The 27,625-nt window shown below is 44.1% G+C and overlaps 3 protein-coding genes across 9 annotated transcripts in view; 2 read left to right on the top strand and 1 right to left on the bottom strand.

The window, feature by feature from the left end:
• Positions 1 to 8,870, top strand: part of SEC14L5 (SEC14 like lipid binding 5) — a 49,504-nt gene extending 40,634 nt beyond the window's left edge. For both annotated transcript variants that reach the window (XM_079952504.1, XM_079952503.1), the window contains one exon: positions 562 to 8,870. In XM_079952504.1, the coding sequence (XP_079808630.1) occupies positions 562 to 667 (106 nt within the window). In that variant the 3' untranslated portion in view covers positions 668 to 8,870. The remainder of the gene's footprint in view (positions 1 to 561) is intronic.
• An 826-nt stretch (positions 8,871 to 9,696) lies between these two features.
• On the bottom strand, positions 9,697 to 19,234 carry LOC307202553 (adenine nucleotide translocase lysine N-methyltransferase-like). 6 transcript variants are annotated; one of them, XM_079952654.1, is made up of 7 exons: positions 19,162 to 19,234; positions 18,007 to 18,170; positions 17,634 to 17,788; positions 16,266 to 16,370; positions 14,790 to 14,930; positions 14,183 to 14,233; positions 9,697 to 11,533 (listed from the first exon to the last, which is right to left on the bottom strand). In XM_079952654.1, the coding sequence occupies exons 3-7, from the start codon at positions 17,784 to 17,786 to the stop codon at positions 11,300 to 11,302; spliced, it is 684 nt and encodes a 227-aa protein (XP_079808780.1). In that variant the 5' UTR covers positions 17,787 to 17,788; positions 18,007 to 18,170; positions 19,162 to 19,234; the 3' UTR covers positions 9,697 to 11,299. The 6 variants fall into 6 exon arrangements, with proteins under 6 accessions (XP_079808780.1, XP_079808777.1, XP_079808781.1 ...); XM_079952651.1 differs by having other exon boundaries at positions 18,007 to 18,323; positions 19,162 to 19,218; XM_079952655.1 differs by having other exon boundaries at positions 14,183 to 14,229; positions 18,007 to 18,323; positions 19,162 to 19,218.
• Positions 19,235 to 19,339: 105 nt separating this feature from the next.
• The window catches only part of WDR90 (WD repeat domain 90), a 45,396-nt gene continuing 37,110 nt past the window's right edge, over positions 19,340 to 27,625 (top strand). Inside the window, exons 1-7 of the mRNA XM_079952848.1 lie at positions 19,340 to 19,441; positions 21,980 to 22,071; positions 22,863 to 23,039; positions 23,929 to 24,067; positions 24,632 to 24,802; positions 25,813 to 25,936; positions 27,135 to 27,202. Of these exons, the coding sequence (XP_079808974.1) occupies positions 19,432 to 19,441; positions 21,980 to 22,071; positions 22,863 to 23,039; positions 23,929 to 24,067; positions 24,632 to 24,802; positions 25,813 to 25,936; positions 27,135 to 27,202 (781 nt within the window). The 5' untranslated portion in view covers positions 19,340 to 19,431. The remainder of the gene's footprint in view (positions 19,442 to 21,979; positions 22,072 to 22,862; positions 23,040 to 23,928; positions 24,068 to 24,631; positions 24,803 to 25,812; positions 25,937 to 27,134; positions 27,203 to 27,625) is intronic.

The following is a 27,625-nucleotide window of genomic DNA, read 5'->3' as shown; positions in this document are numbered from 1 at the left end:
GTTATATGTGGGGATGACGGGCATCAGTCAGTGCTTGGTGTGGTTCTTGAAAGCTATCAGCAGGAGTTCTAGTAACTGCCTTGCTGCTTTCTTTGATCTATTTCTTTGTCCTTTAATCCAATATAATGTTTTGCTCAATTAATAAGATAATAAGCTTGCAACACACCTGTAGTTCACAAGTGCCAATAATGTGAATGCATTACCAAATTTTTTAATCCTGCTTTGGAGCATCACCATGTGAACTCAGTTCTCCAGGACACCAGAGCTCTGCCATCGGTCTCTTTCCACTGTTGGTATGTGTCTTCCAGGTGATCCAGATAAGCATATCTGGATAGCTGTAAGCATGGGAAATGTTGATGGTATTAATCTTGCTACCAGTTTCTGCTTTCATAGGATTTATCAGGATTGCTACTTAAAATGTTTTCTTTCAAGGTGGAATTAGATTTTTGGCAGCAAATGAGAGATTACCAGTCCTGTTGGGGTTTTCATGGAAGAAGTGAAGGTGAATTGGTTGTTGACCCTTCCCCAACCCACTAACTTTCATCTTTCTTTCTATTCCAGGGGGTCCATGACAAGTCTGGAATCCTGCAACAGTGGATTTTCACAGCTCAGTGGAGCAACAACATCTTCCAACCAATCACAGAGCAGCTCTCTGATTTCTAGATAACATCATCTAGGAACTTGCTGAACACTGATCAATGAACTGCTCAGCTGAGATGCTTTCCTCAGGTCTGCTCCATAGAACGAGCCAAAGAGTCCTGTGGCGGAATGCTAGTGCCTAGGGATGGCCTTCTAGGGGAACACAAGTAACAGCAGTTTGGACACAAAGATGTTTCTAGGGAGCCGCTCGAAATCCTTGCTTTTTCGGGAATAGACTTGCAGCTTCTAAACCTTGAAGACTGATTTTCCTGGACCGTGTATTAACAAATCTGTGCATTAGACTGCATATCACTTTTGCATGAATTTTACGTGATTCCTATGGTTTAAAGGGCTCTTTCCAGTCAACTTAACTCTACGTAAATGTAGAGCTATCTGGTGTTGCCTTACCTATTAGGACCTGTAGAGCTGTCTCTTATGTGTAGCAAAAACTAGTCTAGTTTCACCGGGGCATCAGCCAGTGCCATTTGTGTTTTAACAAGATGCATAAGGTGCCTCGGTAGCAGGGATTACATGCAAACTGCTAATATGTACATAAATAGATGGGGGTGGGTGGGAGGAAACAAGGTTTCCAGGTTACTTCAAGTAGGAAACATATCTGAGGTTAGATACCTAGATTTAGCTAGCTTAACATGCTTTGGCATCCCTGAGAGACCCCAAAAATGTACATAAGTTTCTCCTGCAGTGCACAGAAACGCCTTCTTTCTTAAAGGAGTAAGCACTGATACTCCCCCCACCCCCATTTTTTCTCAGGTCTATGAGCAATAAATGAGTAGATCTCTGCCCCATCCCTCTCTCAGGGTAGGAAGTGAATTCCATTACAAAGGGCTAAGCAAAGCAATATTATTTAATTTCTACAGGCACAAAACAACTCCACAGTGTTGACGAAGCTCTTATTTTTGAAAGCAGGCACAAATTCAAGTTGGGGTGGGCACTTTAAGAGAGTGTGTGTGTGTGTGTGTGTGTGCGCACGTGTGTGTGTGTGCATGAATATATGAAAATTCCTCTTTATTCAAACAAGATTAAGACTTAAATTAATAACTTATTTGTATCATCTGTCAAGACTGGCCCGTATGGGCAGGGGTACCTTTACCTTTACCTTTTATCATTTTATAGGTACAACTCAAGTATGTATTATGAAATATGCCCCTCCCTTTTGGTGTGTTGATCTTTTGGGGCCAGAAGGAGGAATTCTGATCATATTCAGCTTTGTAAGGCTGTTTCACTGAAACATGGTTTCATAACTGGATATTTTTGGAGCACAGGACTGCATTATACAGAATTACCTGCACAGGTCTCCATTTAATCTTTTGAGTTTGATAAGGTTGTGGCCTACATTGTAACTGGAAAACTGCTCTGGTAATACGGCCCTGAATAATTAAGGACCTTGATTTTGTAAAATTTATATGCCCTGGAACGATAACACCTGGGACTGCACAAACTTCACTGTGGGGTGGGCATGGTTTATTGATAATAAGATTGTTGTGAAGTTACATAGAAAGGGAAAAAAAGGAGAGGTGAATGTTGAGATACTTCTGAGTATGCATGAAACACGAGTTCTCCTTGGCAAGGTTTATTTTTACTTCCTGTAATTAGGGGATAAGTAAGAAGACAAATCAGCTGAGATTCCAGCTGCCTTCGCTTGCCTGTGTGTTTGTTCAAAGGTGCACTGCAGTGCTAGGGAGAGAAAAGGGAAGCAAGCAGGACCAGTCACTACAGCAAAGTGCGTCAGTGTTGCTGTTTCTCTGTGCAGAGGGACTGCAGGGAATTAGCTGCCCAAGCTTGCCTTGAAGCCTAATTCCAAGCAATCCTTTTGAGGAAATAGCTGTAATGTGTAAGTACCACTTTTCGGTTGCTTTATCTTAGTGCAAGGCTGAATGTTGCATGCAATCTCCTGAGAGGAGATTTAATGAAAAGCAGCTTGGGGCAGGGAACAGGTAGGGGGCAATTTGAGCTGAAAAACCAGACAGTGGAGAGGAAGAGTTACCGGTAACTGCATGCATAAACATTAGTGTTCTTCTGGTTCCTGTCATAGCCTTCTGAGGCTGCTTTTTCTTAATATTTTAGGTGTAACATCTACTTTAATCCTTAAAGCAATTTCCAACTTTGCTGGAATAATACCCAGTCTAAGATGGTTCCAGTTCTCTTTTTAAAGGAAAATTATGGCTGCTTTCTCTCTCTTCGACTGTATTGGGAATGGCATGTCTCAAAAATGTTGCATTGGTTGTGGAGGAAGAAAGACCAGGATACTTTAGGTTTCCCATGAAAATGAAGAGGGTCTCCAGCTCCGCTTTTAAGTATCCTTACAGTGAAGCAGGTTGTGATTTGCCTCAGCTAAGGTCTCAGCAGACTTCTTAATCTGTCAGATTGTGCTTCATTTTAAAGACCTATTTCGTGTCATAAATGATGACGGCAGCTTTATAAATGCATATATTCTCTAAAGCTTAATTTTTGTTTTCCTTCTCAGATGTTGAGGAGTCTCGAGTCTAGACTCAGGAGGATGTTTCTCCTGCAACCTAGTAGGGTTAGGGCCTGCTTAATCAGCACCTCTGTTCTGCAAGAGTGAATCTAATATGAATGACAGGAAGGATGGTAGAGGGCTATGCAGATATGCTGTTGATTATGAATGAAGCTTGTGTGCAAAGACTTAATAAGGAGATGAAGTTTGGAGATGCCCTGTCATGACCAATATAATTGAACTGATCCTTCCCATATTGATGGGGAAAACAATTTTCTCTACCATTTGTTAGTGGAGGAAGAAGAGTCCTCTGTCCCTTCCCATTCTCCTCCAACCCAGTTTTAACTGTGACAACCTGAATTTCCTATTAATTGACAAACATCCTAGTTCTTGATTTAGTCAACCTCTGAAGAGGGTGGCAGCTTTGGTATGTGAACCACCTGCTCTATCTTACTGACTTCCTATGGCAGCCAGACCTTTGCTTCTTCCTATAATTTTCCCGCCTTGCCTATAGTCTTCCATCTCATTGTAGATCCCAGTACATATTGACCTGTAACAGCTGGAAACAACAGAGGTATATATATGTGTTGTTTGCCCAAATGGGCCATAGGGCATAGTTTGGACTCAAAGGATGTAGTAGCCTTGCAGAAGTCAGTGTCTGGATGGGAGACTGCCTGAAAACTCCATGCATACTACCTTGAGTTCCATCATGGAAGAAAGATGGGATATAAATGTAAGTAAAAATGTATGATCCCATGTACAATAAGTATTTTAAGACTATAACCTTTAATTATTATTAGCATGGAAAGAACATCCATTATTAGTTGTCTAAGGCACACTCCAAATTGCTGGTGCACAAGTGTGGGAAGCTTTGCCAGTCCTCATTATTCCACGTGCCCAGTCTTGTTAGTGCCTTGAGCACCACAATGGCTATGTTCTACTTCTACTGTTGCAGGTAAGCATACCCCTGAATACCAGTTGCTGGAAACCACAGGAGAGGGGAAAGTGCTGTTGCGGTCAGATCCTGCTTGCGGACTTCCTGTTAGGGCATCTGGTTGACCACTGGGAGAACAGTATGCTGGACTAGATTTACCACTGGCCCCATCCAGCAAGTTCTTCTGTTCTTATAGTGTCTCACATTGATTATGTCTGATGGAAACCTGGGCTTAATATGGGGGCTTAGAGGTTCCTTAAATGTATTTTGAAACTAGCTTGGTTCTTCTAGAGACTGTAACTGCGCAATGAAAAGTTATTTTGGGCTCTCTGCCCCCCCCTTACTTAAATGCTTAAAGCAGTCTGAGTTGGCTAAATAATCATTCAAAGTTTCATCAACAAGTCTTTTCTAATTATAGAAAGCAGGACTTGCTCTTTAGGAAGGTTGGTTTTCATTCAGCTGCTTTTATAACTATAATTTAGAATCTACCCCAAGCTACTATCAGTTTATTCCCCTTATAGCAACATGAAAAAGGCGAGATGTTCTTGCTGTGTTCAGTGATTCCTGCTCCCACTGTAGTCAGGTGAGCAGCACTTGGATCCTGGGCCAGGGTGCACTCAAGTACAATATTGCTGCTGCTATATATTTAGAATTTAATAATGTTCACAAGTGTGTTAGGCATTTTACAGAACATAGGAGGTGGGGTGCGGGGAGCTACTATACAAAAGCCACACAGGTCAGATATAGATTTCTCTAAAAAAATATCTATCCTTGACATCATCATTTTATTTGTATGCCACCTTTCCACAGTTAAAAGCTCAAAATGGCTTACAACAGGACAAGATTTCCATAATTACCAACATAACAAAAGGCATAAGCCATAAATAAAACACATCAAAAAGTACACAACCAAATGGAAAACAATTTCCACATAAATCATAAAATCTAAAACTAAGAATACAGCATTAATATCAATAACAATTTAAAATGACATAGATAAAAAATAAAAGCAATTAAAAAAAAAAACAAAAAAGGAGCGCACTCTGCCTAGCAACAGCAGTTCTTTATGGAGCCTGTCAGGCCTCGCCCCAAGCCAGGTGGAGAGAAGCAGGGCAGGGCCCTTCAGGCTCCCAGCAGGTCAGTTCTCAAAGGAGGCTTCATTGCAGAGTATGAAATTTCTGATTCAGAACCTTATCAAGAAAGTTGAAGACCAAGAACAAAGATGCAGCCGCCTCCTTTTTCTGTAGCTCTTCATTTTTGGGGGCATTCTGTTTTTCGAATTCCTCAACTTTCTTTTTAAGTACAGTGGTACCTCTGGATGCGAACGGGATCTGTTCCGGAGCCCCGTTCACATCCTGAGCAGAATGCAACCCGCGTCTGCAGGTCGCGATTCGCCGCTTCTGCGCATGCGCTTGACGTCATTTTGAGCGTCTGCGTGCGTGAGTGGCAAAACCCAGAAGTAACATGTTCCGTTACTTCTGGGTCGCCGCAGAGGGCAACCCGAAAACACTCAACCTGAGGCAACTTTAACCCGAGGTATGATTGTACCAATATTTTTTCACGACTTGCAGCTCTCTTTTGCTTGGATATTCCTTCTTGGATTTCATCTCCTGATCATTGCTTTTTGAGTTCCTCTTATTGTGTTGTTGAGGATATTACTTTGGCTTTGTTTTGCAGCTTTAATTTGGAAATCTTGGTTTCAGGTGCTTCTTCTTCTTTCTTTAATTCTTGTGCTTTAAGGCATAACTCATTATCCTTTTCCCTGACAAGTTCTTTGAGTCCTGCTACCAGCTGTTCATTTTGTACCAGCTTTTCTGTCAAATTGGTCACTGACATGCTTGCTGCTTGAAATGGGCCAAGAGCCTCCAGATTTAGTAGCTGAAACATCACCACTGCCCCATTTCAGCATAGTTTTAAAATAGATGAGGGAGGGAAGAGAGTCGAGCAGGGAGCGACGCGCTCACAGCCCCCTCAGCGAAACCTGAATGGCAGGGGTCTAAGGGGTGCAGACCGGACCGTATAGGCCGTGTCGCCGGCTGCTCCTCCTCCTCCTCCTCCTCCTTGGCCTGCTCCAGGTGGCCCATAAGGCAGCAGGAGAGTCATCCTGACAGGCTGCTGGCTGGACAGGGTAGTTTTCGCCCCTGTGCGTGCCGTGACACTTCCCTTGTAATAGGTATTATTTCTGCCAACTCAGAGCATGGTACTGAAGAGGTTTACCAGGTCAGTTGACTTATAAGCAGCGTGTCAGTCTGCCAGAGACTGTTTAGCTAGACTAAGCCATTGCATTTGCAAGTGATCTGAGGCAATCTCCTTGTTGGGTCTGGGTGAATTTGCCTTGCAACCATACTCTTCTGTTATTGGGATTAATAGAAGGTTAAGGAGCTATTCTAACCACATGACAGAAGCACATTTCTGAGCTGGGGGTGGAGCTTAAGATGCTATCATGAACAGGTGTAAGAAATTACAAGATGAAAGATGAAAAAATCTTTTTTAATAATTCCAGTGGCACCTTTAAGATCAACTAAATATAAGCTCTGGTGTATATATATCTGCTTCAGAGTACCTGACGAAGTGTGTATTACACACGAAAGCTCATACCTTGAAAGCTTATATTTGTTATTTATTATGACTATGACAGATCAACACGGCTATCCACATGAACAGGTGTGTTTGTGAACAGAAGGCAAGGTAGGATAAACCTTTAAAAAGCAGCTGTTCTTACTCTCAGTACTAGAATTTGAGTTCATCCCTCAAAGTTGATTTGTGGGAGGTTCAGGGCAGATAAACAGAAGTACTTCTCCATACAATTAACTCTCAGAATACAGTGCCATATTAATGTGGTGAGGGTCACTGCTTAGATGTCTTTAAAAGGAACTTAGATGCATTCATGGAAAGTACATCAATGACTTTAGCAGCTGTTAGTGCTATATGAAGAAAGGTAGGTAAATTGAAATAACGATAACCTACGCATTCAGAGGTGGTGTGCTATTATTGCCTTCAAAGCCTTGCAGGTCTGTGAGGTATTTGGTTGGCCACTGTAGGAAGAAGGAAGAGATGGACCTTTGGTCTGACCCAGAAGGGCTCTGATGTTTTTCTTATTAACCTTAGAACAGGGCTATGTACTTATCAAAAACCTGAACTCTGCACCAGAGGAAACTTAGGTTATCCATCCTGGGTAAATTTACAGAAACTTAAATTAACTTTTTTTGCCCTTCAATGTTGGCAAAAGGCTGGAAACTAATGGGAGGAGATATGAAAGGGAAAAGGTATGAGGGACTAGGGATCATAGAAAGGGATTGTGTAGAAAACCTTTTTTGACCAGAAGTTCTGATCAGATTCCCCTTCCATACCTTACCTTTTAAAAGATGCACCTGCATTTTTACTATTTGCAGATATGAGGACTAGGACCTTTAGGTTTTTGTAAAATGCCAGCTAAGATTGAGACTCTAGATGCCATGGTGGGCAGCACATTCAAGTTCACATGGAACAAAGCCTTCATTTTAAGATCACCAGCCACTGTTGAATCTGGTTATTAAATGTTTGGCTTCTTCCATTGTTTTGAGGCATGAGTGTTGTACTTTGTCAAGGTGATGGGACGGAGGGAAGTGTGTTGGTAAAAAAGGAGTGCTCTTTTTTCAACTTGGTTCCTTTTTGCATTTTGCAACTCAAAAGCATTGAAATGGCACAAGGATTGCATCATTTGACTCCTGATTTCCTGCAGAATTGGCAGTTTGGGTTTGTACAGGTGTGTGAGAGACCAGACCATCCTGATGCCCTGATTAGTAGCTAGTTCTTGAGCCATTTTGAGGAAAGGATGGAGGGTCTCACCCCAGTCCCAAATGGTATTGCCAGCAAAGGAACACTTCATAGACCTCACCCCAGTTCCCATGTACTTATGTACCCTTTGCTTCCTCCAAAGGCCTGATGGTAACTCTTGCCGAGGGAGGGGGTTTAGTCTCTGGGCCACCAGGTGCTGATCCCTGTTTTAATATGTGAAGATACTCAAGGCTGCACTTCTGCTTGTCCTATGCCTAAAAAGCACAGTTCCAAGCAGTTCCCCCTGCTCCTTTCCCAGGGAAAACCAGCTCTTTAGTGCTAAACATCAACCTGGAGAAAACCCAGATTGAGCGCTAAAGAGCAGTTTACCCCGGAGGAAAGTATTAGGACAAGAGGAAGTGTAGATATGCCCTCAGTACATTGAACTGAAGTGCCATACACCTAGCTGCTGTCTTTGATGCTGTTTAACTAGAGTCCTCCTCTTTCCACTTTATAATAATAATAATTTATTATTTATTGTGCTAGTTATTTAAACCATTATACTGTGACCTTCTCAATGCAAAAATAATTAATATTAATAATGTAGATAGTAAACCATTTTGCACAGCCTATTGCAAAGGCTATATTAAGGGCATTTTACAGAGATTTTGCAAATAGTACCTTATTAGATTTACAGGAGCTGCTAAAATTCCCCCTCCTGCAAAGGATGGCTATCAGTATCGACAGGGGCTGAACTGGTTCCAGTGTGATGACTTATCATTTTTTGCGGCACTTAAAAAGCCTGAGTTGCTGAAATAGACATTCTGAATGCACGGACGGCAAAGCTAATGTAGTGGTCACTGTTATTTTATAGTGAAGATTCATTTCTATCTGTGAAAAAAAAAGAGATTTTCAGATCACTGTATGCATGTTGGTGATCAGCAAATGAGATACGAAAGCTATGTTGTGGCAGTGTCTCTGTCAGAAGCTGGGTATTACTAATACATTTCTGTCCTCTGTTTTGCTGTAACTGAAAACGAGAAAAATAAAGTAAACTGGAGACGAGTTGGTTTTGGCTTAAAGCGTTGGGGAAAGTGTGACATCTCCATATGCAGTTTTGTGGTCAAGAGATCAGGACTGCCTCATGGGTTTGTGCATTCGCTCTTCTCTCCCACACACACTCCTGTCCCACCCCAGTTTCAAAGTCAGGTGCAAAATAATGGTGCCAATTACCTGTTTTACCCAGGAAGCCATACAGCATAAATACCAGAGACTGCCAACCTGGCCCTGTATGTGACAGTGTGCCCACCAGTACCTCCTATGGTATCTGGAAAAGATCTTGGTAAATATTCCTGCCCTGTTCTATGTTCTTGTCTCTTTATTCTGCTCTTTTAAATGTGGCAGACCTTTTGTGTTATGCCACAAACCTGGTGCCTATGGAACTTTCTCAAATTTCTGAATATCCTTACTTGTAGCCCCTGATATATACACAGCTATATATTGCAGTCTGAGTTACTCTACAGTAAGGATTCCAAAATGCAAGCTTAAAAGTTGCCAGTACAGCTGTGCAAAGACCGGCAACCAATTAATACACAGGTTTGTCCTGCCAATTCTACTTGCTGGTGTTGAACTCTAGGGAGGGAGAAACCCTTTCCAATCGACTGCAAATAACCACCAGGAGATTCCAATCTATCTTCTGCCCATCTGTCCTGCAGTGTTGCAGTCTGCACTGAGGTCAATACTCCTTATGGCTAGCTTTAACAAAGCTGAGTTCGATATTGGGGATTTGAGGCTGGTTTGTAAAATCTGTTTAAAGGTAACCATGGTTAATATTTCCCTCTGCAGATGGCATGCTAAATCATGAAAACTGAAAAGCGGGGAACGCACAAGCTTGCAGCCTGATGTTCATCTTTTAATCATGGTTCAAGAAATCAGAAAACATTACATACATCTCTCTGCACTGCACCAACAAAATAAATCTAGCATCTCTTGACAGCAGCCTCAGCCTTCTAGACTGTTCCTCAGCCGTTCAGTTGGGCTTATATTTAGTTTTTAACTTTAACCCATGGACCTTGGTTTTTGTAGGACCCCCTATGCACTGACTGACCCTACAACACACAATTTGGGTCAGAGATTCTTTTATGGTTTATGGACACCCTGACTTCTCAGCCTCCCTCCTCCTGGCAGAAACCTGGCATGACGACTTATTTCAAACTTCATGGAAAAATGATTTTTAAATATGAAGACTTAACTGACACCAAATCAATAATCTTGGGGAATCTTGTATCCAAAGTACTGTAGTGTTAAATAACTCATTCCATCAGTGCAAAGACTTGTGCATCCTCGCACTCTGTGTGCTCCCTAAATCTATGATGGGTTTTCCTCCAACCTTCTGGAACAAATTTGGGGAGGATATGGGGCACACAGGGAGAGCAGAGGAAGGATGTTCCATTGCACAGGCAGAAATTGCACTGACTGGACACATTAGTTGGAGACTTCCCTAAATCATGCCAATTTCTTTTTTCCATAGTCACATTAATATTTCTTTGTTCCTTATGATGCCTACATACTTCCCAGGATAATTTCTTCATCTTTACTTGTGTTTGTAAAGGTGTAAAGTGTAGAAACTTGGGTGGGTTCACATTTCAGTGGGAATCAGCCTAACTCATACTTCCCAGAATGATTAAGCAAACTAAAAATCAGCTTATCTTTGAAATTTGCAATGCAGTTCTCATACCAAAAGATCATGCATGTTAGAGGAAATTGTGTAAAAATATGTATATGCCAGTGAAAGTAGCATTTAAACATGCATTGTATAAGCGCGAAGTTGTTTGAAAAATGGGCATATTAAAATGTGTACTGAAACTGGATGGTTTACAACAAATTAAGTAAGACATCAAACATTAAAAAACCCTAAACAGGGCTGCCTTCAGATGTCTTCTAAAAGTCAGATAGTTGTTTATTTCCTTGACATCTAATGGGAGGGCATTCCACAGAGCGGGCACCACTACTGAGAAGGTCATCTGCCTGGTTTTAAGGGGAACAAATTGCAAACCAATGTGCTAAACTGAACTTAAGACTGGGAAAAAAGGATAAACTGAAATAAAAAATGTGGGTAGATTCGTCCACTGGTATCTGTAAGTACCCACCAGCCCCTTAAGGTGATAAAGCCATTATTTGGGGGTGGGGGAGACAGAAAAAAAGAATTACTGCTAGTGTCATGGTGTTGCATTTGGTATAAGTGTGTGGTTATTTATGGAAATTTCTTTTACTGGCCCTCTCATCTGAACTGCGGGACCATGATAACCAATCATCATCATCATCATCATTAAAATTTGTATACTGCCCTTCATCTGAAGATCCCAGGGTGGTTCACAACAGAAAAAATATAAAACGAAATACAAAATATATAATATAGCAAACACAAACCAATAACTCCCCCCTCCTCCTAGTTAAGACAACTACTAGCAAAAGAAAAAGCACTGTTTTCAATTTCATGCATCCTTTCCATTTTCCCTGCACAGCTGAGTTTTATAGAGCAGGTTTAGCCTTTGGCTGGGCATCTGCCTGCCTGCTTGCCGTACTGCCGTGATGTTATAGGCCCAGGCTGTTTCTAAGCTGTCTCCAGCAATGCTGGTAGGACTCCAGTTGAGGAAAGGGAAGCGAGCAGCCACCACACAGGCCCCATCGGGGAGTTCTGAAAGCAGTTTTCTCTCCAGGAGCGGGACCTGCCGAGAGAGGTCTGCTTTACAATGACGTTGACAGCAGCAAGATTTGACAATGAATCTCAGAGTGGACAAAGAAAGCCTTGGGGAGGGCAAAAGTGCCGCTCTATCAGCAGAGGTTGGTCTATTAGGGCCTCCAGCCTTCATCTGCCCTCAGTCAGACCCCATCTGCATGCCTCCTTGCTTAACTATCAGTCCGGGAATTGAACTGCCTATCCCTTTTCTGCCCCTTAGTCTCAGGGTTGCCTTTGTAGAATGCAGCAGGGAAGAGGATGGGGACGAAACAAGAATTAGGGCAGGTCCACACCATACATTGAAGGCACATTCAATGCATATGTAAGAACATTCAACATTCAACACACATCCTCCAAAGAATCGTGGGAACTAGTTTAAGGGTGCTGGGAACTGCAGCTCTGTGCAGGTGAAACCATAGTTCCCAGGATTCCTTGTGGGGGCAGTCACATGCTTTAAATGTGTACTGAAAAGGCTTTAAAAGTATGGTGTGGATCTGCCCTGAATTGGCTCTGCCTGTCCTTGGCTCTGGCGCCACTTGCTGCTGGTCTTTCTGCTTTCTGCCCTACCATTTCCAAAGGGGACCAGCCACCACTGGGCTGTATAGAACTTCAGACTGAAGCATAATCATTTGTTGCATGAACTAAAAAAAAAAAACCTACAGGAAAATTGTTCTGTTTCTATGAATTTTGGCCCTAACTGCTCCTTTGATTCCCAAATTCATGTGGTGTATGCGATGAGTTTATGTGAACGTTCCTCTACCATTGCCTAACATAGAAGCTTCATCGAAGCAAGGCAGCCAGCATCTATTAGGGACATGGGAGGAGACACAGGGCCATAATGTTTTGTTTTTAATATAAAATGAGCAAACAGATCAGCCTCTTCTTGAGCTGAAACAACACCATCTGATAACTGCCAAACTGCAGCTTGAACTATCTGAGTGTACAGTGGTACCTCGGGTTACATACGCTTCAGGTTACAGACTCCCCTAACCCAGAAATAGTGCTTCAGGTTAAGAACTTTGCTTCAGGATGAGAACAGAAATCGTGCTCCGGCGGCGCAGCGGCAGCAGGAGGCCCCATTAGCTAAAGTGGTGCTTCAGGTTAAGAAGACTTTCAGGTTAAGTACGGACCTCCAGAACGAATTAAGTACTTAACCCAAGGTACCACTGTATGGTGTTTTTACAAGGTGTCTGAAGCAAATTGATGGTGTCCCTTCCTGTGCAGCAGTGGGGACAGCGAAAAAGGCCCGTTTTCAGTCTGCATACCTTATGATAGTCTGCAAAGGCAGGGTTACGTATAAAACACCCCCCGACGACGCATACAGGGCCAGATGGTCCTTCAGAAAGAATTCAGTTTGGTAATTCCGGACTTAAATCAATTAAAGGAAATCCTTCAAGGTGACTCCTGGAAGCTGCAAAGAGAAGACTGGGCCAATTTCTCTCTTAACTGACCAGCATCTAGCATAAGGTGACTTGGGAATAGTGAATTTCAAACTGCAGTCTCTGCAGAAATGAGGCAACATTATTTGCTTTCGGCTGACTTTGCAGTTGGGGTGGGGGAAGCTGGCAAGCTCAGCATCTGGCTGTGGTGACTACACAGCAGCAGTGTAAATAGAGCACACAGTTGTGATGCCTCAGCAAGACTGCTGGGCGCTTCTAGGGCAATCGTCATTCTTTAGCAATGGGTGGACTCAGTTGTTGCCACCTGGTCCCACAAAGGACAGTGTTAAAATGAAAGACACTGCTAAAACAACTAAATCAGTATGTGGTGAAGATAAATCCCCTTTGGCTGTCAGTACAAGAGTATGATTTTTAAAAAACAAACTCACCTTACTAAGCAGGTGCAGAAAACTAATTCTAGTTATCCTGTTGAGTTGTATAGGGACTAAGGAGGAGGGAGCTGACTCCCCAGGCTGGTTGCAAGTGAAGTAGTCAGATGCAGGCACACAGAGGCTGTTTGGCTGTGCCCCTTTTGCTCAAATGGAGCTGCCACCACTGTTAGTATAAGGTTTTAATGTCTATGTCTCGACTGATTTCTAGGACAGAGGCTGGACAGTACCAAGCAGATGGGGACAATTCCTTCTGCTGGGGAAAATGAGAGCAAGTGCTTTGCAGAAGATGTTATCCACTCATTGGCTGTGACGATGAATTTATCCATCTAAAATGCTTCATTGCTGCCTTTCAGATGCAGCCCTCTCAGGGCAGCTTACAGAAGATAATTAATAAATGCAAGAAAGAAAACATCTAATTATAGAAAGGATAAACAGCAGGCGTTCAAAACCCAACACTTTAATAGAATGCAGAATGCAATTTGTTTTTAAACAGACCTTTACAACTTAACAAAGATGGGGTCGTATGCAGTTCTTTTGGTGAAAGTGCCAAGGATATGGGACCACAACAAATAAGGCCCTGTCTCCAGTACTCACCAGCCTAATGGATACTGAGGTGAGCCTAACAAATAGGGTTTCAGACTCAATTTTAAGACCGGGGCAGGTTCATAAGACTGAATGCATAATACTTCTGCCAGTTAATTGAAGGCATTAGTCCATTAGATATCGTGAAGACTGGGCATTGCACTGACCATCCTTGGTTTTGCTTAGGTAATGTAGACAAGCTTACTGTATCTGAAAACTACTCACCAAGCTGGGAGCCAGGAACACAGTGACATTGTTGCAGTCAGAGAGATCTGCCTTAAAACAACAATAGCATCAGCAGCAGACAATTAGTCAAGAGAGATGGTTCAATGGTTGTTTCCTATTCTGGTCTGGACTATTTCCCACCGTGCTTTGGGAGGCAAAGCACAGTCCCATGGTCTCAGATATTGCAGCACATAGTTCAGCTACGGAACTTGCTCTATTAAAAGAACCTGGGGCCAACCAGTGATGCTGAACCTTGGGAGATTCGGGAAAAACACAAGGAAACACTGCTTCACAACACATAGCTAAACTATATAGCAGGAGCAACCAGTGTGGGTTGGTTGGTGTTGAACTACAACTCCCATCACCAGATGTTGTTAGACTACAACTCCCATCAACCCCGGGCTTCTGGCCATGCTGCTGGTGCTCATAGCAGCTGGGGGGCCAACAATATATGGAAGTTGCAAAACTTAGGGGAAGCCTTGCTGCTAACGTTTGCTTCTCCTGAGCTTCACTTAAGATGCAGGTGAGATGGCTACTGCAGACAGCTCCTTCTTGCACTTTGCTCCTTATAGGCCTAGCTTCTTGCCTCCGTGTGGGAAGAGCTTACCTTCCAAAGGTCTTCTCGCCGGAAGAAAACCTTTCCATAGCACCCAGCCCTCCAGGCACGAAAGTTGGACAGTTGTAAAAGCCATGGATTGAGCTCATAGCCAACAGTCGGCCTGAAGCCTTGTTTGTAAGCCTCCAACACCTGGAAGTGCAGCTAGAATCAGGCACATTGTCTATTGCCTAATGCTGTGCTAGTTTCATGGCGCAGGTCACATCTGCACACATTTAAACCCTCTTTTATTTTGTCAATAGTTATGGAGAATCCTGGGAAATATAGTTTGCTGGGAACTGCACCTGCCAGGACCATATAACACTGGTCCTGAAAGACCTACAATGACTCCCAGTACATTTCTGAGCACAATTCAAAGTGCTGGTGCTGACCTTTAAAGCCCTAAACAGCCTCCATCCAGTATACCTGAAGGAGCATCTCCACTCCCATCGTTCAGCCCGAACACTGAGATCCAGCACCGAGGGCATTCAGGTGGTATTCTCACTGCAATAAATGAAGTTACAGGAAACGAGGCAGAGGGCCTTCTCGGTAGTGGCGCCTGCCCTGTGGAACACCTTCCCATCAGATGTCAAAGAGATAAGTAACTATACAACCTTCAGAAGACACCTGAAGGCAGCCCTGTATGGGGAAGCTTTTTAATGTTTTATTATGTTTTGTATATGTTGGAAGCTGCCCAGAGTGGGTGGGGCAACCCAGTCAGATGGGCAGTGTACAAATTAATAATAATAATAATAATAATAATAATAATAATAATAATAGATGTGAAATTAGCAGAATTTAATTCCCAGGATTCTTTGAGAGAAAGCTATGACTGTGAAAGCGGTATAAGAGTGTTTTAAATGTACGGTGCGGATTAGCCCCTGAAACAATGCACAGCTGCAAAGGGTAGGATTTCTGGTGTTAAATTTGAGGAAGCGCGTATATAGCTCAGTGTTAGAACAGAAAACACCCCTGTAATTAAACAGCCCCCACCCTATCAACAAAAGGTCATTTATTCCTAGTTTACAGTGGTGCCCCGCAAGACGAACGCCTCGCAAGACGGAAAACCCGCTAGACGAAAGGGTTTTCCGTTTTGGAGGCGCTTCGCAAAACGAATTTCCCTATGGGCTTGCTTCGCAAGACGAAAATGTCTTGCGAGTTCCTGCGGGGTTTTTTCTCTTTTTCCCCCCTTTTCCTAAGCCCTAAGCCGCTTATCAGCTGATCCGCTGATAAGCCGCTTATCAGCTGATCCGCTAAAAGCCGCTAAACCGCTAATAGCGCTAATCCGCTAAGCTGTCAATGGGCTTGCTTCGCAAGACGAAAAAACCGCTATACGAAGAGCCTCACGGAACGGATTAATTTCGTCTTGCGAGGCACCACTGTATCACAATCACAACCAAGCAGTGAGTGTTGCAGGCAGATGCTGATCCTTGCCGTGCACCAACGGCCTTGGCAATCCCACACTCAGGTGCATTTTGATGTGCTTACTATTCTGCCATCACCCGATCCTAAATCCACCAGCTTCCCAGAGCGCCCCTGCAGCAGCGACATCATATTCCTCACTTGCTTGACACTGGAGGGTACATATGGCACCTGGATTAAAAAGGAAAGAAGCTGGTGAGTTTTGCAAAAGGCATGGATATTAGGAACATGGGAATCTGCCTTATACCACATGAAACTGTTGGTTCATCTAGCTCAGTGACAGACCATCCAAGTTTCCCTGTTTTCCAGGGACGTCCCTGATTTGGAGAAGCCATCTCAGTTTCTGGTTTGATCCCAGAATGCCCCGCTTTTCCTTAGGACGTCCCTCTTTTCATCGGAGAAATGTTGGAGGCTATGGCGTTCTCTGACCCCCAAGCCATCTGAAGGCAATCCTGCATAGGAAAGTTTTTTAAATGTTTTACTATGTTTTTATATATGTTGGAAGCTGCCCAGAGTAGCTGGGGCAACCCAGTCAGGTGTGTGGGGTATAAATAGCAAAATTATCATTATGGAATGGGACATCCCTATTTTCATCAGAGAAATGTTGGAGGGTATTAAGTATTTCAAGGAAGGGATTTCCACTCCTACCTGGAGATGCCAAAGATTCAGCCTGGGACTCTGTGCAGGAAAAGCATGTGTTCTACTGCTGAGAGTTGGTCCTCCCCTAAGATGCATCATTCATTGACTGAATGAATTTGTCTGCCATCTCTTTGGTAAGGGTTACCATGGCCAGTCTCAAAAAAATATGTAAAAGGGGAGAGAATAAAACCACAGAACGAGAATGGGTGATTTATTTGTATCTAGTCGCTAGGCTATGGAGGATGATCAATACCGAGGTATCATGCACAGCACAGCCAACCTCAGTCTGCCCTTGGCCAGGTAAAGGTAAAGGTAAAGGGACCCCTGACCATTAGGTCAGTCACAGACGACTCTGGGGTTGCGGCGCTCATCTTGCTTTATTGGCCGAGGGAGCCGGCGTCCAGCTTCCAGATAATGTGGCTAGCATGACTAAGCTGCTTCTGGCGAACCAGAGCAGTGCACAGAAACGCCATTTACCTTCCCGCTGGAGTGGTACCTATTTATCTACTTGCATTTTGACGTGCTTTCGATCTGCTAGGTTGGCAGGAGCAGGGACCGAGTAACGGGAGCTCACCCCCTCACGGGGATTCGAACCGCCGACCTTCGTCCCCAGCCCTTGGCCAAACCCCACCTAATTATTCCCTTTCTCACAATCATCCAGTACCCTTTAGATGTGTGCTCTGCTGCCCCCTTGTGGTAAGTCACTTATTGCCCATACCCTCCACAGACCTGGAGCTTCTCCTGTTCCCTTTGCTCTGCTCTCTAACATTTTAAAACGGTGGTAACCCCCGATACCTGTAAATACACTTTGCGCAAGCCTAGGGCAAGAGATCCGGCCCAGGCAAAATAAAGGACCAAACTGGTGCTTGCTGCCACCTGGAAAGGGCTCCAGGAACTCCCCTTTTTATGCAGCTCTGCCGCCAGCAATTCTATGTCGTCATGATCCATGCCTGCAAAAACAAAGGAATGTGCAAATCAATTCCTAGTTAAATGCTGCATCTCTGCCACTGCAGTATTGGCTGCAAAAAAGGGGGGGGGACAGATCTCTGGTCATAGGGCAGCTTGGGAAAATGGGAAAGTCAGACTTTAAAAAACAAACAAACCATTTTTAAAAAATAAAGTGCAAAGTGTCTCCTGTTTAATAAGGAATCTGCAACAAGAAACTTACCGAATCTTCTTCCAGTCCTTTAACATTTGCAGCCAAAATGGCCATACTGAAATTACTTTGTGACCTTGGTGGACTTTACCCTCTGTGCAAAAACACAGTTTGCGTAGCAATCCGAACAGAGCAGAAAACACATCCCTTATTCCATGCATAACAATTCCGTTTGCCTGTGAAGGAAAGAAAGGACTGCTGGTTTGTTGGAGCAGCTGCTTTGCATGCAGAAGGTCCTGGGTTCCATCTCTTGCATCTTCCAGTAGGGCTGAGAAAGCCCCTTCTGACACTCTCAAGAGCAGCTATCAGCCAGCGATGACAATACTGAGCTAGGTGGGAACAAACTGGTGTTAGGATAGCTTCTTATGTTCCTAAAAGACCTGTCACAAAGCCTAACCTAAAGAAAGTCATATGGATTTGACCAGTGCTTTTTTTTTCTAAGGGTACTCTCATTTTCCTACTCATATTGAAATACTACCCCTCAATGAGGCCAAACTTAGATTCACAAAATGTTTAGGGGTATGCGTCCCCCTAAAAAAAAAAGCACTGGATTTGCCTCCCCACAGTGAGCTGATAGTTCTCATTTATGGTTTTGACATCGGTGTGTGCAGTGCTTTTTTCCCTAGAAAAATAGGCGCCAGCACTCACCCTGAACATAGCTGTCAACTTTTCCCTTTTCTTGCGAGGAATCCTATTCGGAATAAGGGAATTTCCCTTAAAAAAAGGGAAACGTTGACAGCTATGACCCTGAAGTTGCTACAGTAACGAAATAAAACACCCCATTATCTAAACATTTACAGTAGTTAGGGATTGCTCGTTTGTTTATATTTTCATCGTAAGCAGCTTGAGTTTGATTTTAGCACAAGAAAGCGTGATATAAAGTGCCCTATATAGACACACACACACACACCAAAAAAAAAACTCTTTCCCCCAAGCGAAGTCAACCCAGCACAAGCGGCTGCATTCTCTTTGCCATATAATTAAATCCTTTTACTCCTTTTGCCTGGAGTTGACATAACAAAGGAGTTCTACATGTTGCGTCTCCTATTGCTTTTCTAAGGGTATTAATGCATTACGAGCAAGCGGTTTATAGATTCTTCTGCGTAAATAGAACGCATGGGAACAGGCCCACCATAGAGATACGATGGTGACAGAGAGGCCACGCACCTTATTGAGAGCGCGCGAAGTGCTTTCTCGAACACCCAGACGGAAATCGGAAGCGAGAGCGTCGCTCGTCACTCTCTCCATGAACTCTCTGATCCAGAGGGGGAATGGAGCGGGCGCTCTAGCCCTAGCGGAATAGTAGGCTTTTTCCCCATCCTCCGCAGTCCGCCCGAGGCGACTCTATGGTTGCGGGAGGCTGGGCGCGCTCCTCTAGGGCAGAGGCGGGAAGGGAGAGCGGGCTTGAAGGGGAGCCGCAGAGAGAGCGGGGCAGCCATGGCCAGAGGTGCCCGCTGAGGGGAGCGGGAGGGCAGGGGAGCCAGGGCGGGTATTGGCTCTGGGGAAATGAGGGGCACTAGGACCCCAGCAGGGCCAGGCGGGGCTGGTTTGGAGGCTCCTCGGAGTCTGAGCATCCACGGGGCGGGAGAAGGAAGAGTCCCCAACAGCCCCACTGATTCCCCTGTTCCGAGACAAAGAAAACCCGTGGAGCTGCTGCTGTTGCTGTTTCCTGACAGGGCTCCTGCGCTTTCAAAGCCGCAGCAGCAGGACAGGACAGGCAGAAATTCGCCAGATGTAGCCTTTTCGCTCCTCTCTGTGATGTGGGGAGACGCATCTCCTCGCCTGCTGGATTTCTGCCTGTAGGCAGCCGTGACTGGACAGAGTTTTTATGTTTTTAGCGCTTATGAGATGATTTTGGCTTTCTGGAGGACTAGATGAGTTGCTGTGTATGTGTGGGTGGGTGTTTATTTGGATTTTTATCCTGTCTTTCCTCCCCTGGAGGAGCCCAGGGTAGATATATATACAGTATATATCTGAATAGTCTGTGATGTTTTGGATCTTTTTAGCTGTGTTATGTTTGGACCGTAATCGGGGTGGGGTTTTTTTTGGGGGGGGGGTCTTTTTAACATTTTGCAAGTTGTATTTAAACATTTCTTGTTACATTGCCCAGAGAGCCGTGTTACAGGGCAATTAATGAATAAGTGAATGTCCCGTAAGTTGCATATATTGTATTGAGCAGACATATAGCTGCCAGAGGTCCAACCTTCCACCCTCCCCAAGAGGAAGGAAGCTTGGGATGCACAGGAACTCTGCTTTTACAATAGTCTATTAAACAGCTGGACAGCATGGATAAAATGCAACTGGTGGTGATTTCTACCATCCCTGATTAAACAAAGCCCAGCTATCAGATTTCTGTCTCACATACTGGTGTTAAAATGCACAGGAGCTGTGCTAGGGGAAATTTTATATATCTAGTATGATGGGCAATGGGGACGCAGGTGGCGCTGTGGGTTAAAGCCTCAGCGCCTAGGGCTTGCCGATCGAAAGGTCGGCGGTTCGAATCCCTGCGGCGGGGTGCGCTCCCGCTGCTCGGTCCCAGCGCCTGCCAACCTAGCAGTTCGAAAGCACCTCCGGGTGCAAGTAGATAAATAGGGACCGCTTACCAGCGGGAAGGTAAACGGCGTTTCCGTGTGCGGCTCTGGCTCGCCAGAGCAGCGATGTCACGCTGGCCACGTGACCCGGAAGTGTCTCCGGACAACGCTGGCCCTTGGCCTCTTAAGTGAGATGGGCGCACAACCCCAGAGTCTGTCAAGACTGGCCCGTACGGGCAGGGGTACCTTTACCTTTTTAGTATGATGGGCATAAGTCACAACAGGCTTGCTCTCTCCTCCTCCCCCATTTCTGCCTCCTCACTCTACTTGTTGGATTTTTCTGCAGTATTGTTTGAGATATGGGATGATAAACCACTGAGCAATGGGGTGAGCTCCCGTTGCTCTGTCCCAGTTCCTGCCCACCTAGCAGTTGAAAGCATACCAGTGCAAGTAGATAAATAGGTACCACTGTGGCGGGAAGGTAAACAGCGTTTCCATGAGCTCTGGTTTCCGTCAAGATGTTCCATTGTGCCAGAAGCGGTTTAGTCATGCTGGCCACATGACCCAGAAAGCTGTCTGTGGACAAACACCAGCTCCCTTGACCTGAAAGTGAGATGAGTGCTGCAACTCCATAGTCTCCTTTGACTGGACTTAACTGTCCAGGGGTCCTTTACCTTTTATCTTTAATTGTTTGAGATACATTATTGCTTTTCCTAGTTGGGTTGAGCTCCTGTACATTTATCAGTGCATGGCAGGCACTGTTAACTATTCTTCATTCATACCTGGGGGAAAAAACTCTTATATTTCTGTCTGCCGTGCAGCTCAATACACAGGAACACTGCTAGGAAAAATAGCTTGCATCTATGACTGTTATAGGCATTTTTCAGCTACATGGCAGGTAGAAATACAACAAGTGAAGTTTTTTGGTATGGGGGGTCTTTACCTGTTAGATATCTGTCTGATATGCAGTAGTTAAATGCTCAGTAGGACTTACAGTGCCTTAACAGAAAAAAGTAAAATACAATCTGGGAAAGCAGAATATATTAAAGTGTTCATCCCAAAAAGTCACATAGAACAAAAAAAGACTCAACCCCCATCCCCTTACTAAAGGTACAGTAAGGTCATTATTTAGGCATTGATCCTTCTCACATATACCTTGGCTGAGTTTTTATCTTTTTTTCTTCATTTTCTGATGTTGGAAAGTAAGATGGCATTTCTATTGATTATCTTTAACAGTTTGTTTTGTGGGAAAATTGAGAGAATGAGATCATTTTAGCAAAAATACAAATCCCCCCCCCCCCCACTGAGACTCATAGCTGTCCTTCTGTTTAGGAGTCTAATTCTAATTTTGGAAGATAGCATTGGGATTATCCTGATTTGTGTGAAGGGAGGGAAGTAGTTTCAAGAGCAGGAATCACATTGTTTGTAGGTTAACTGATCTGTTTTCTCTACAGTGTGGCAGCATCCCTATCTAAACATCTTCAAGCACTTTAAAGTTGAGGAATGGAAAAGGTCCACGAAGGAGGGTGATGTGACAACCTTTATGGTAGTGTCAGAAGTTCCTGATCCTTTCTTGGGTAGTTAAACATAGCCTTGGTATTAGCACTCAGCTGGTCGTCTGTGGTGAGTGCACATAGTTTGCAGACGACCAAGTATGGCACTGCCACCACTGCTGCATGTGAGCTCTCCCTTCCATGAATAGGGGGGAGATGGAAAGAGCGACAAATTTATCCTGCCTTTCCCTAATGGAACTCAAAAGTAGCATGCATAAGGGCACCTTTGCCTCCCGATATCTGGACAACAAAGTAGTAGTCCAAAACCTCTGTAATCATAGAATCATTGAATTGTAGAGTTGGAAGGGACCCCAAGGGTAATCTAATCCAACTCCCTGCAGTGCAGGAATCCTGCCCACAGCCATCCCTGGGTGCGTTTGAAACACCAGCCTTCTGGTCAACAGCCAGGCACACTGACCCACTACACCAGGTTGAAGAAGGCTGGGCCAGCCACAGACCCGTTTGGCTTTAGGAAGGTTTCTGCATCATATGCCTTCCCACCAAAGCCATGCACATTTTCATATGTGTCAGAACTTCCATCTGCTGGAGGTCTCAAACCTGGGGCTTTCTGGGAATTGAACTGGATCCTTGTCCCCCTCCACTTGGGGATCACATCAGGGAGAGTGAAATGAAACACTAAGTGCTTTGCTGATATTTCCTTAATGCTGTGTTAATTGCCATTATGCTACATATGGGAGTCAGCATCTTTGGTTTCCTCCAGCCTTTGTGTGACTTGATTTCTTTTACCTGAGCTGTTCCATCTGTTTTATCCTCCTGTCTTCAGGACAAGACTCTGAAAGGGACAGTGTATTGCATCAGTGGTGCTGTGCCTGCGAGTAACTACCTCCAGCTCCCCAAGACCAGCACACAGTCATTGGGTCTCACCGGTCGCTACCTCTACATCCTCTTCAAGCCAGCACCCACCAAATATTTCGTGGTGCACTTGGACGTTGCCACAGAGGTGGGTGAGAGTTTCTCTCCTATTTATTAATGGCCAGTTGTGTAATGAAATGAGCAAGAGGGCAATGTTAGGTGGTCTGAGGAAATGCAGATCTCTTACAGTACCCTTTGTGGTACCATCGAGTGGGCCTATCCTCTTTGGAGGCCTTGGTCCATTCACCTTTGCAGAACTTGGCTTTGTGAGCGTTGTAGCTTTCGCTTTTATGAAATGCAAAGTTCTAGTCCTTTCGGTTGTCAAAGACCGGCCTGAAGAAATCTCAAAGGTCCTCTGGAATAAGATTACTGTGGGACACGAATGGAGAGTCATTGCCCACCAGAGCTTCCCCACTCCCTGGCTCACTTATAGAGCAGTTGCTGTGCATACAGAAAAGCTCAAGTGAAATCCTTCACACCACTAGTTTAATCTTAACTTTTTTTTTTACTCCACACTTCAGCCAAAAAGCCTCCCAGAGCAGCTTACATATAATCAGGGGCAATAAAATACATTCCTCACCAACAGACAGTCAGAAAGCCATAGCAAAAAAAGAAAAAGGAAGCAAGGCGGGAAGATGGGGGAAGCCATAAAAACTCAGACACTAGTTCTTAAAGTTAGATTGTTGTTGTTCCTATAATACCAAGCTGGAATGAACACAGTTCGAAGAAGGTGGAGCCAAACAGTTGGGAGTTAGAACACCTTGCTGATCATCCAGAGATCACTCAGTAGATCCTGAACTACCTTCTGCCCCATCATTGGTCCACATGGGTCACAGTATGTAGCTTTGCTTAAAATGTAGGTTTTCTTTCATCAGCCATTGTTATGGATATTTATTGTTTCTTAAGAACTGGGTGTTTGCTGCCTTCCTATTGAAATAGCGAACCCATGTGAATGGTCTGCATTTCTTTATTTCCAGGACAGCCAGGTGGTCCGCATTTCCTTTTCCAATCTCTTTAAGGAGTTCAAGTCAACTGCCACATGGCTGCAGTTCCCGTTTATTTGTGGGGCAGCCAGAGGGTCAGTCTACGAAAGCACATCCAAGGCTTCCAAGCAAGGTAAAACGCAAAGAAGACCAACCAAATTGCTGTTTGCTCAACAAGCTTAGGTAGCTCTGAATGCCTTCTGATTTGGTCCTCAGGATGCTGGTGGCTGAAATTAAAAGTTCCTTGAGAAACTAGGTTTTTGGTCAGCCTCTGAGTTGATCTGGTCGGGAGAACAGAACGTGGTTATGGATGAAGAAGCAAAGCTTTGCCACCCCCAAAATAATACTACTTTGGGCATCTATATAATAGCACCTTTGACTGTTCCCAGCGCTTTCTACATGTCATCACAGCGATCCTTCTAAGGGTCCTTTAAAGTAGACCATGATGATTATACCTTATATGGGAAGCAGGCACTGAAAGATTATTGGTTCCCCAGGAAGTTTGGAACCTAGGAGAGATTTGAACTGGGTACTTACCTGGATCCCAGCTCACAATCATAGCCACTTCCTCACAAAGCATTTGATCATTAGAAGTGGGCTAATGCGTGAAGCCCATTCTGCCTGTAGGGTTTAGGATTTAGTATGTTGAATGTCTATATAAATTCAGGTGTTTCCTTGGTGTGTTTCTGACTTTTAGACCTGGTGGGCCTGGCTCCCAGCAGTGTGCGATGGACTTGCCTGATTCTCGACCTCCGCTACATCCTCTCTTTGTACTTGAACAGAAGCTATAGCCATCTCAAGAGTGTCAAGCTCTGCTCCAACCTGCTGGTGAAAAACCTGTTCACTAGTGACTTGCTGTTTGATCCAGGTGATAATTAAAAGGAACTTGCGTAAAGGATCACTGACTTAATAGTTGCATGAATAGTTGCTAAGATCTCATGGTTAAAGCCGTTTTATATCTAGGGCATTTACCGTATTTTTCTCTCTATAAGATGCACCAGACCATAAGACGCATCTAGTTTTTGGAGGAGGAAAGCAAGAAAAAAAATATTCTGAATCTCAGAAGCCAGAACAATAAGAGGGATCGCTGCACATCGAAAACAGCGATCCCTCTTGCTGTTCTGGCTTCTGGGATAGCTGTGCAGCCTGCATTCGCTCCATAAGATGCACACACATTTCCTCTTACTTTTTAGGAGGGAAAAAGTGAGTCTTATAGAGCAAAAAATACGGTATTTATTTAGATCTTTTATATGCCACTTTACTTTGTTGGGGGTTGGGAATACACAGCTCACAACATTTCTTCAAACATCACAAACATAGTGTAACAATATATCAAAAAAATAACATCATGAAAGAAAATCAAACGGAAAAACAAAAAAATCCACATTTCAAGCAGCCTCATTAGCAGCAAAACGGAACAGCCTTTTCAACATCAGAAAATCAAAGATCGTTATGTAACCGGGATTGGGCACAAGTTTGTCCCCCTCATATTCACCCCAAAATCCAAAATGAAGAATTACCACCTACAGCTATAGACCAGTGAGGACGGAGCGTCCTCAGTGGGCATGGAATACTAACTGAAATGTGGAAGAAAACTGAGAAGGCGGGGAATGCAGTCCAGTTGCTTGGAACCCTGAACACTCCAGATTGCAACATGTTCATGCCGAGCCCCACTTGGAAGTCATGAATTCCAGCTGTTGAGACTTATAGCACAAACAGACCTCAGTCTGCCAATCAGTCATAGGATACTGACTAGTTTGCATACCATAGGATTGGGCTGGTGTGATGCTGTTTTCACAGAGGTCGATATTGGAGTTCTGCAAGCTCTTTTTCTAACAAATGATGCTTCTGCCTCCTTCATCCTTTCTGTGCTTTTAGGTGTGACCTCCTCTGAGGCTCATCATTCCAAATTAGTGACGCAGGGCATCTCCCCCATGCCACGAGAAATGACATTTCCTGTGCCGAAAGGTGAAAATTGGCATGACCTCTACGATTATGTTAGGTATGGTTTGCTGAATTGTATTTGGGATGTGGGATGCCAGCTTTCTTCCTTTGCTTCTCTTTATAACTGGTATATCTCTCCTTTAGAGGTTAAAGAAATGGTGTGTGTGCATGTGTGTGTTGTGAGTGAGCAGTGCAATAGCTCATGTATGCTTCTGACTATTGTGTTTCCATAACTTGCTAGGATTTGGCACATTTTATCAATTTATAAGAATTCTTACCTGCTCTTCACCACAAGGTCCCAGGGTAGATTACAACAACATAATAAACAGTTATAAAAACCAAACAGCCAACAATTTTAGAGAGTAAAACTGCTCCAACCAGAAGAGAACAGTATGGGTTCAGCAAAAGAGGTGAGATCCTGCAAAACAAAATACTTTTAACTCTTAAAGACCAGCTTAAAGAGGTGTGTCTTCATATGGTAAAAGCTGTACAGTGAAGATGTAGATGCACCTCTGTTGTTCTCGATCTATATCTCACCTTTCCTTTAAGGAGTTCAAGGTGGTACACAGGGTTCTCTGTTCCCCATTTTATCCTCACAACAACCCTGAGGTAGGTTAGGTTGAGGGAAGGAGAGTAATTGGCTGGAGGTTGCACAGTGAGATGCATGGTTGAGCTTGGATTTGAACCCTCGTCTCCCAGCTCCACCCCACTAGTATACTCAAACATTAGCCAACTCCAAGGAGATTTCAACTGAACCAAATAGGCTTTTTACCATCCCTGCTCTCGAGAAGCTTCTGGAGTCTGGCACATAGCTCAGTAGGAAGAGAGGTGCCCCTTCAGAACTTAGTGTTGGCAGTGATACTGCACTGGGCAAGATCCCGATAAACACCTCTATGGTGCTGGGACCAAGGAACATCATTGGGCTGCATTCCTGTTACTGCATTTGGGGGTTTGAAGTAGATATTTTCCTCATATCTGTGTAAATACAGAAAGCTCCCCAAAGAAAGCTGTTTGGCTGCTAACCATTCATTAAGAGTATCTTGATATGTGGTCACTCTCTTTGGTTTGTCCAGGTTGTTTATTGCAACATTCAGAATTTGCTGCATCTGGCCACATTCCAATGGCCATAGTCAGTGTAACTCTGTGTTTTTTGTCTGGTAGTCCAGCATCCTCCTTTGAGCCAGTGAAACAAAATCATTTCTTCCTTACATTCCACACTTTTTACCAGTCACCATTTCTCTGATCTTCTTGCTCAGGTTTCCTTCTGATGGGTCCAAGATGCCGTTTGACTCTATTCAAAAAGGCACTTTGAATCCTGCTGCAGGTAGGCAAAAAAGAAAAAAAGGGAGGCTGTAGGGGAATGGAAGCTCTTCATCCCAGGACAGAATTCATCCAACACAGACCACCTTATTGCCAGATGAGAGTGGATATGAGCAAAACATCTACTACAGGAGTAGCCAACGTGCTGCCTTCCAGATATTCGTAACTCCCATCAACTCCAGCAAGCATGGACAGTGGTCAGGAATGATGGGAGTTGTAGTACAGCAACATCTGGAGAGAACCACGTTGGGTAACCCTGTACTAAAAGATGCTACTAGTCAGTCATGGTCACTATGTTCTACCTCCACTGTTGGAGGCAGCATATCAGCTTCTGGGAATCCTAACTTGGGGAGAACATTGTTGCACTCAGGCCTGCTTCCAGAAGTTTTCTGCTCTCCCTTCCTGAATTCAATAACAAATGAGTTAG

The sequence above is a fragment of the Podarcis cretensis genome, assembly GCF_951804945.1.
Source record: "Podarcis cretensis genome assembly, chromosome: 14".
NCBI lineage: Eukaryota > Metazoa > Chordata > Lepidosauria > Squamata > Lacertidae > Podarcis > Podarcis cretensis.
The sequence above is the reverse complement of the archived record's forward strand: the minus strand, read 5'-3'. Positions and strand labels throughout refer to the sequence as shown.

Coding starts and splice junctions, on each gene's coding strand:
- LOC307202553 (XM_079952654.1), bottom strand. CDS start 17,786: ATGGATCATGACGACATAGAATTGCTGGCGGCAGAGCTGCATAAAAAG. Junction 14,931..16,265: donor GATCGGGTGATGGCAGAATA/GTAAGCACATCA, acceptor CTGCACTTCCAG/GTGTTGGAGGCTTACAAACA. Junction 14,234..14,789: donor GGCGAGAAGACCTTTGGAAG/GTAAGCTCTTCC, acceptor TGTTGTTTTAAG/GCAGATCTCTCTGACTGCAA.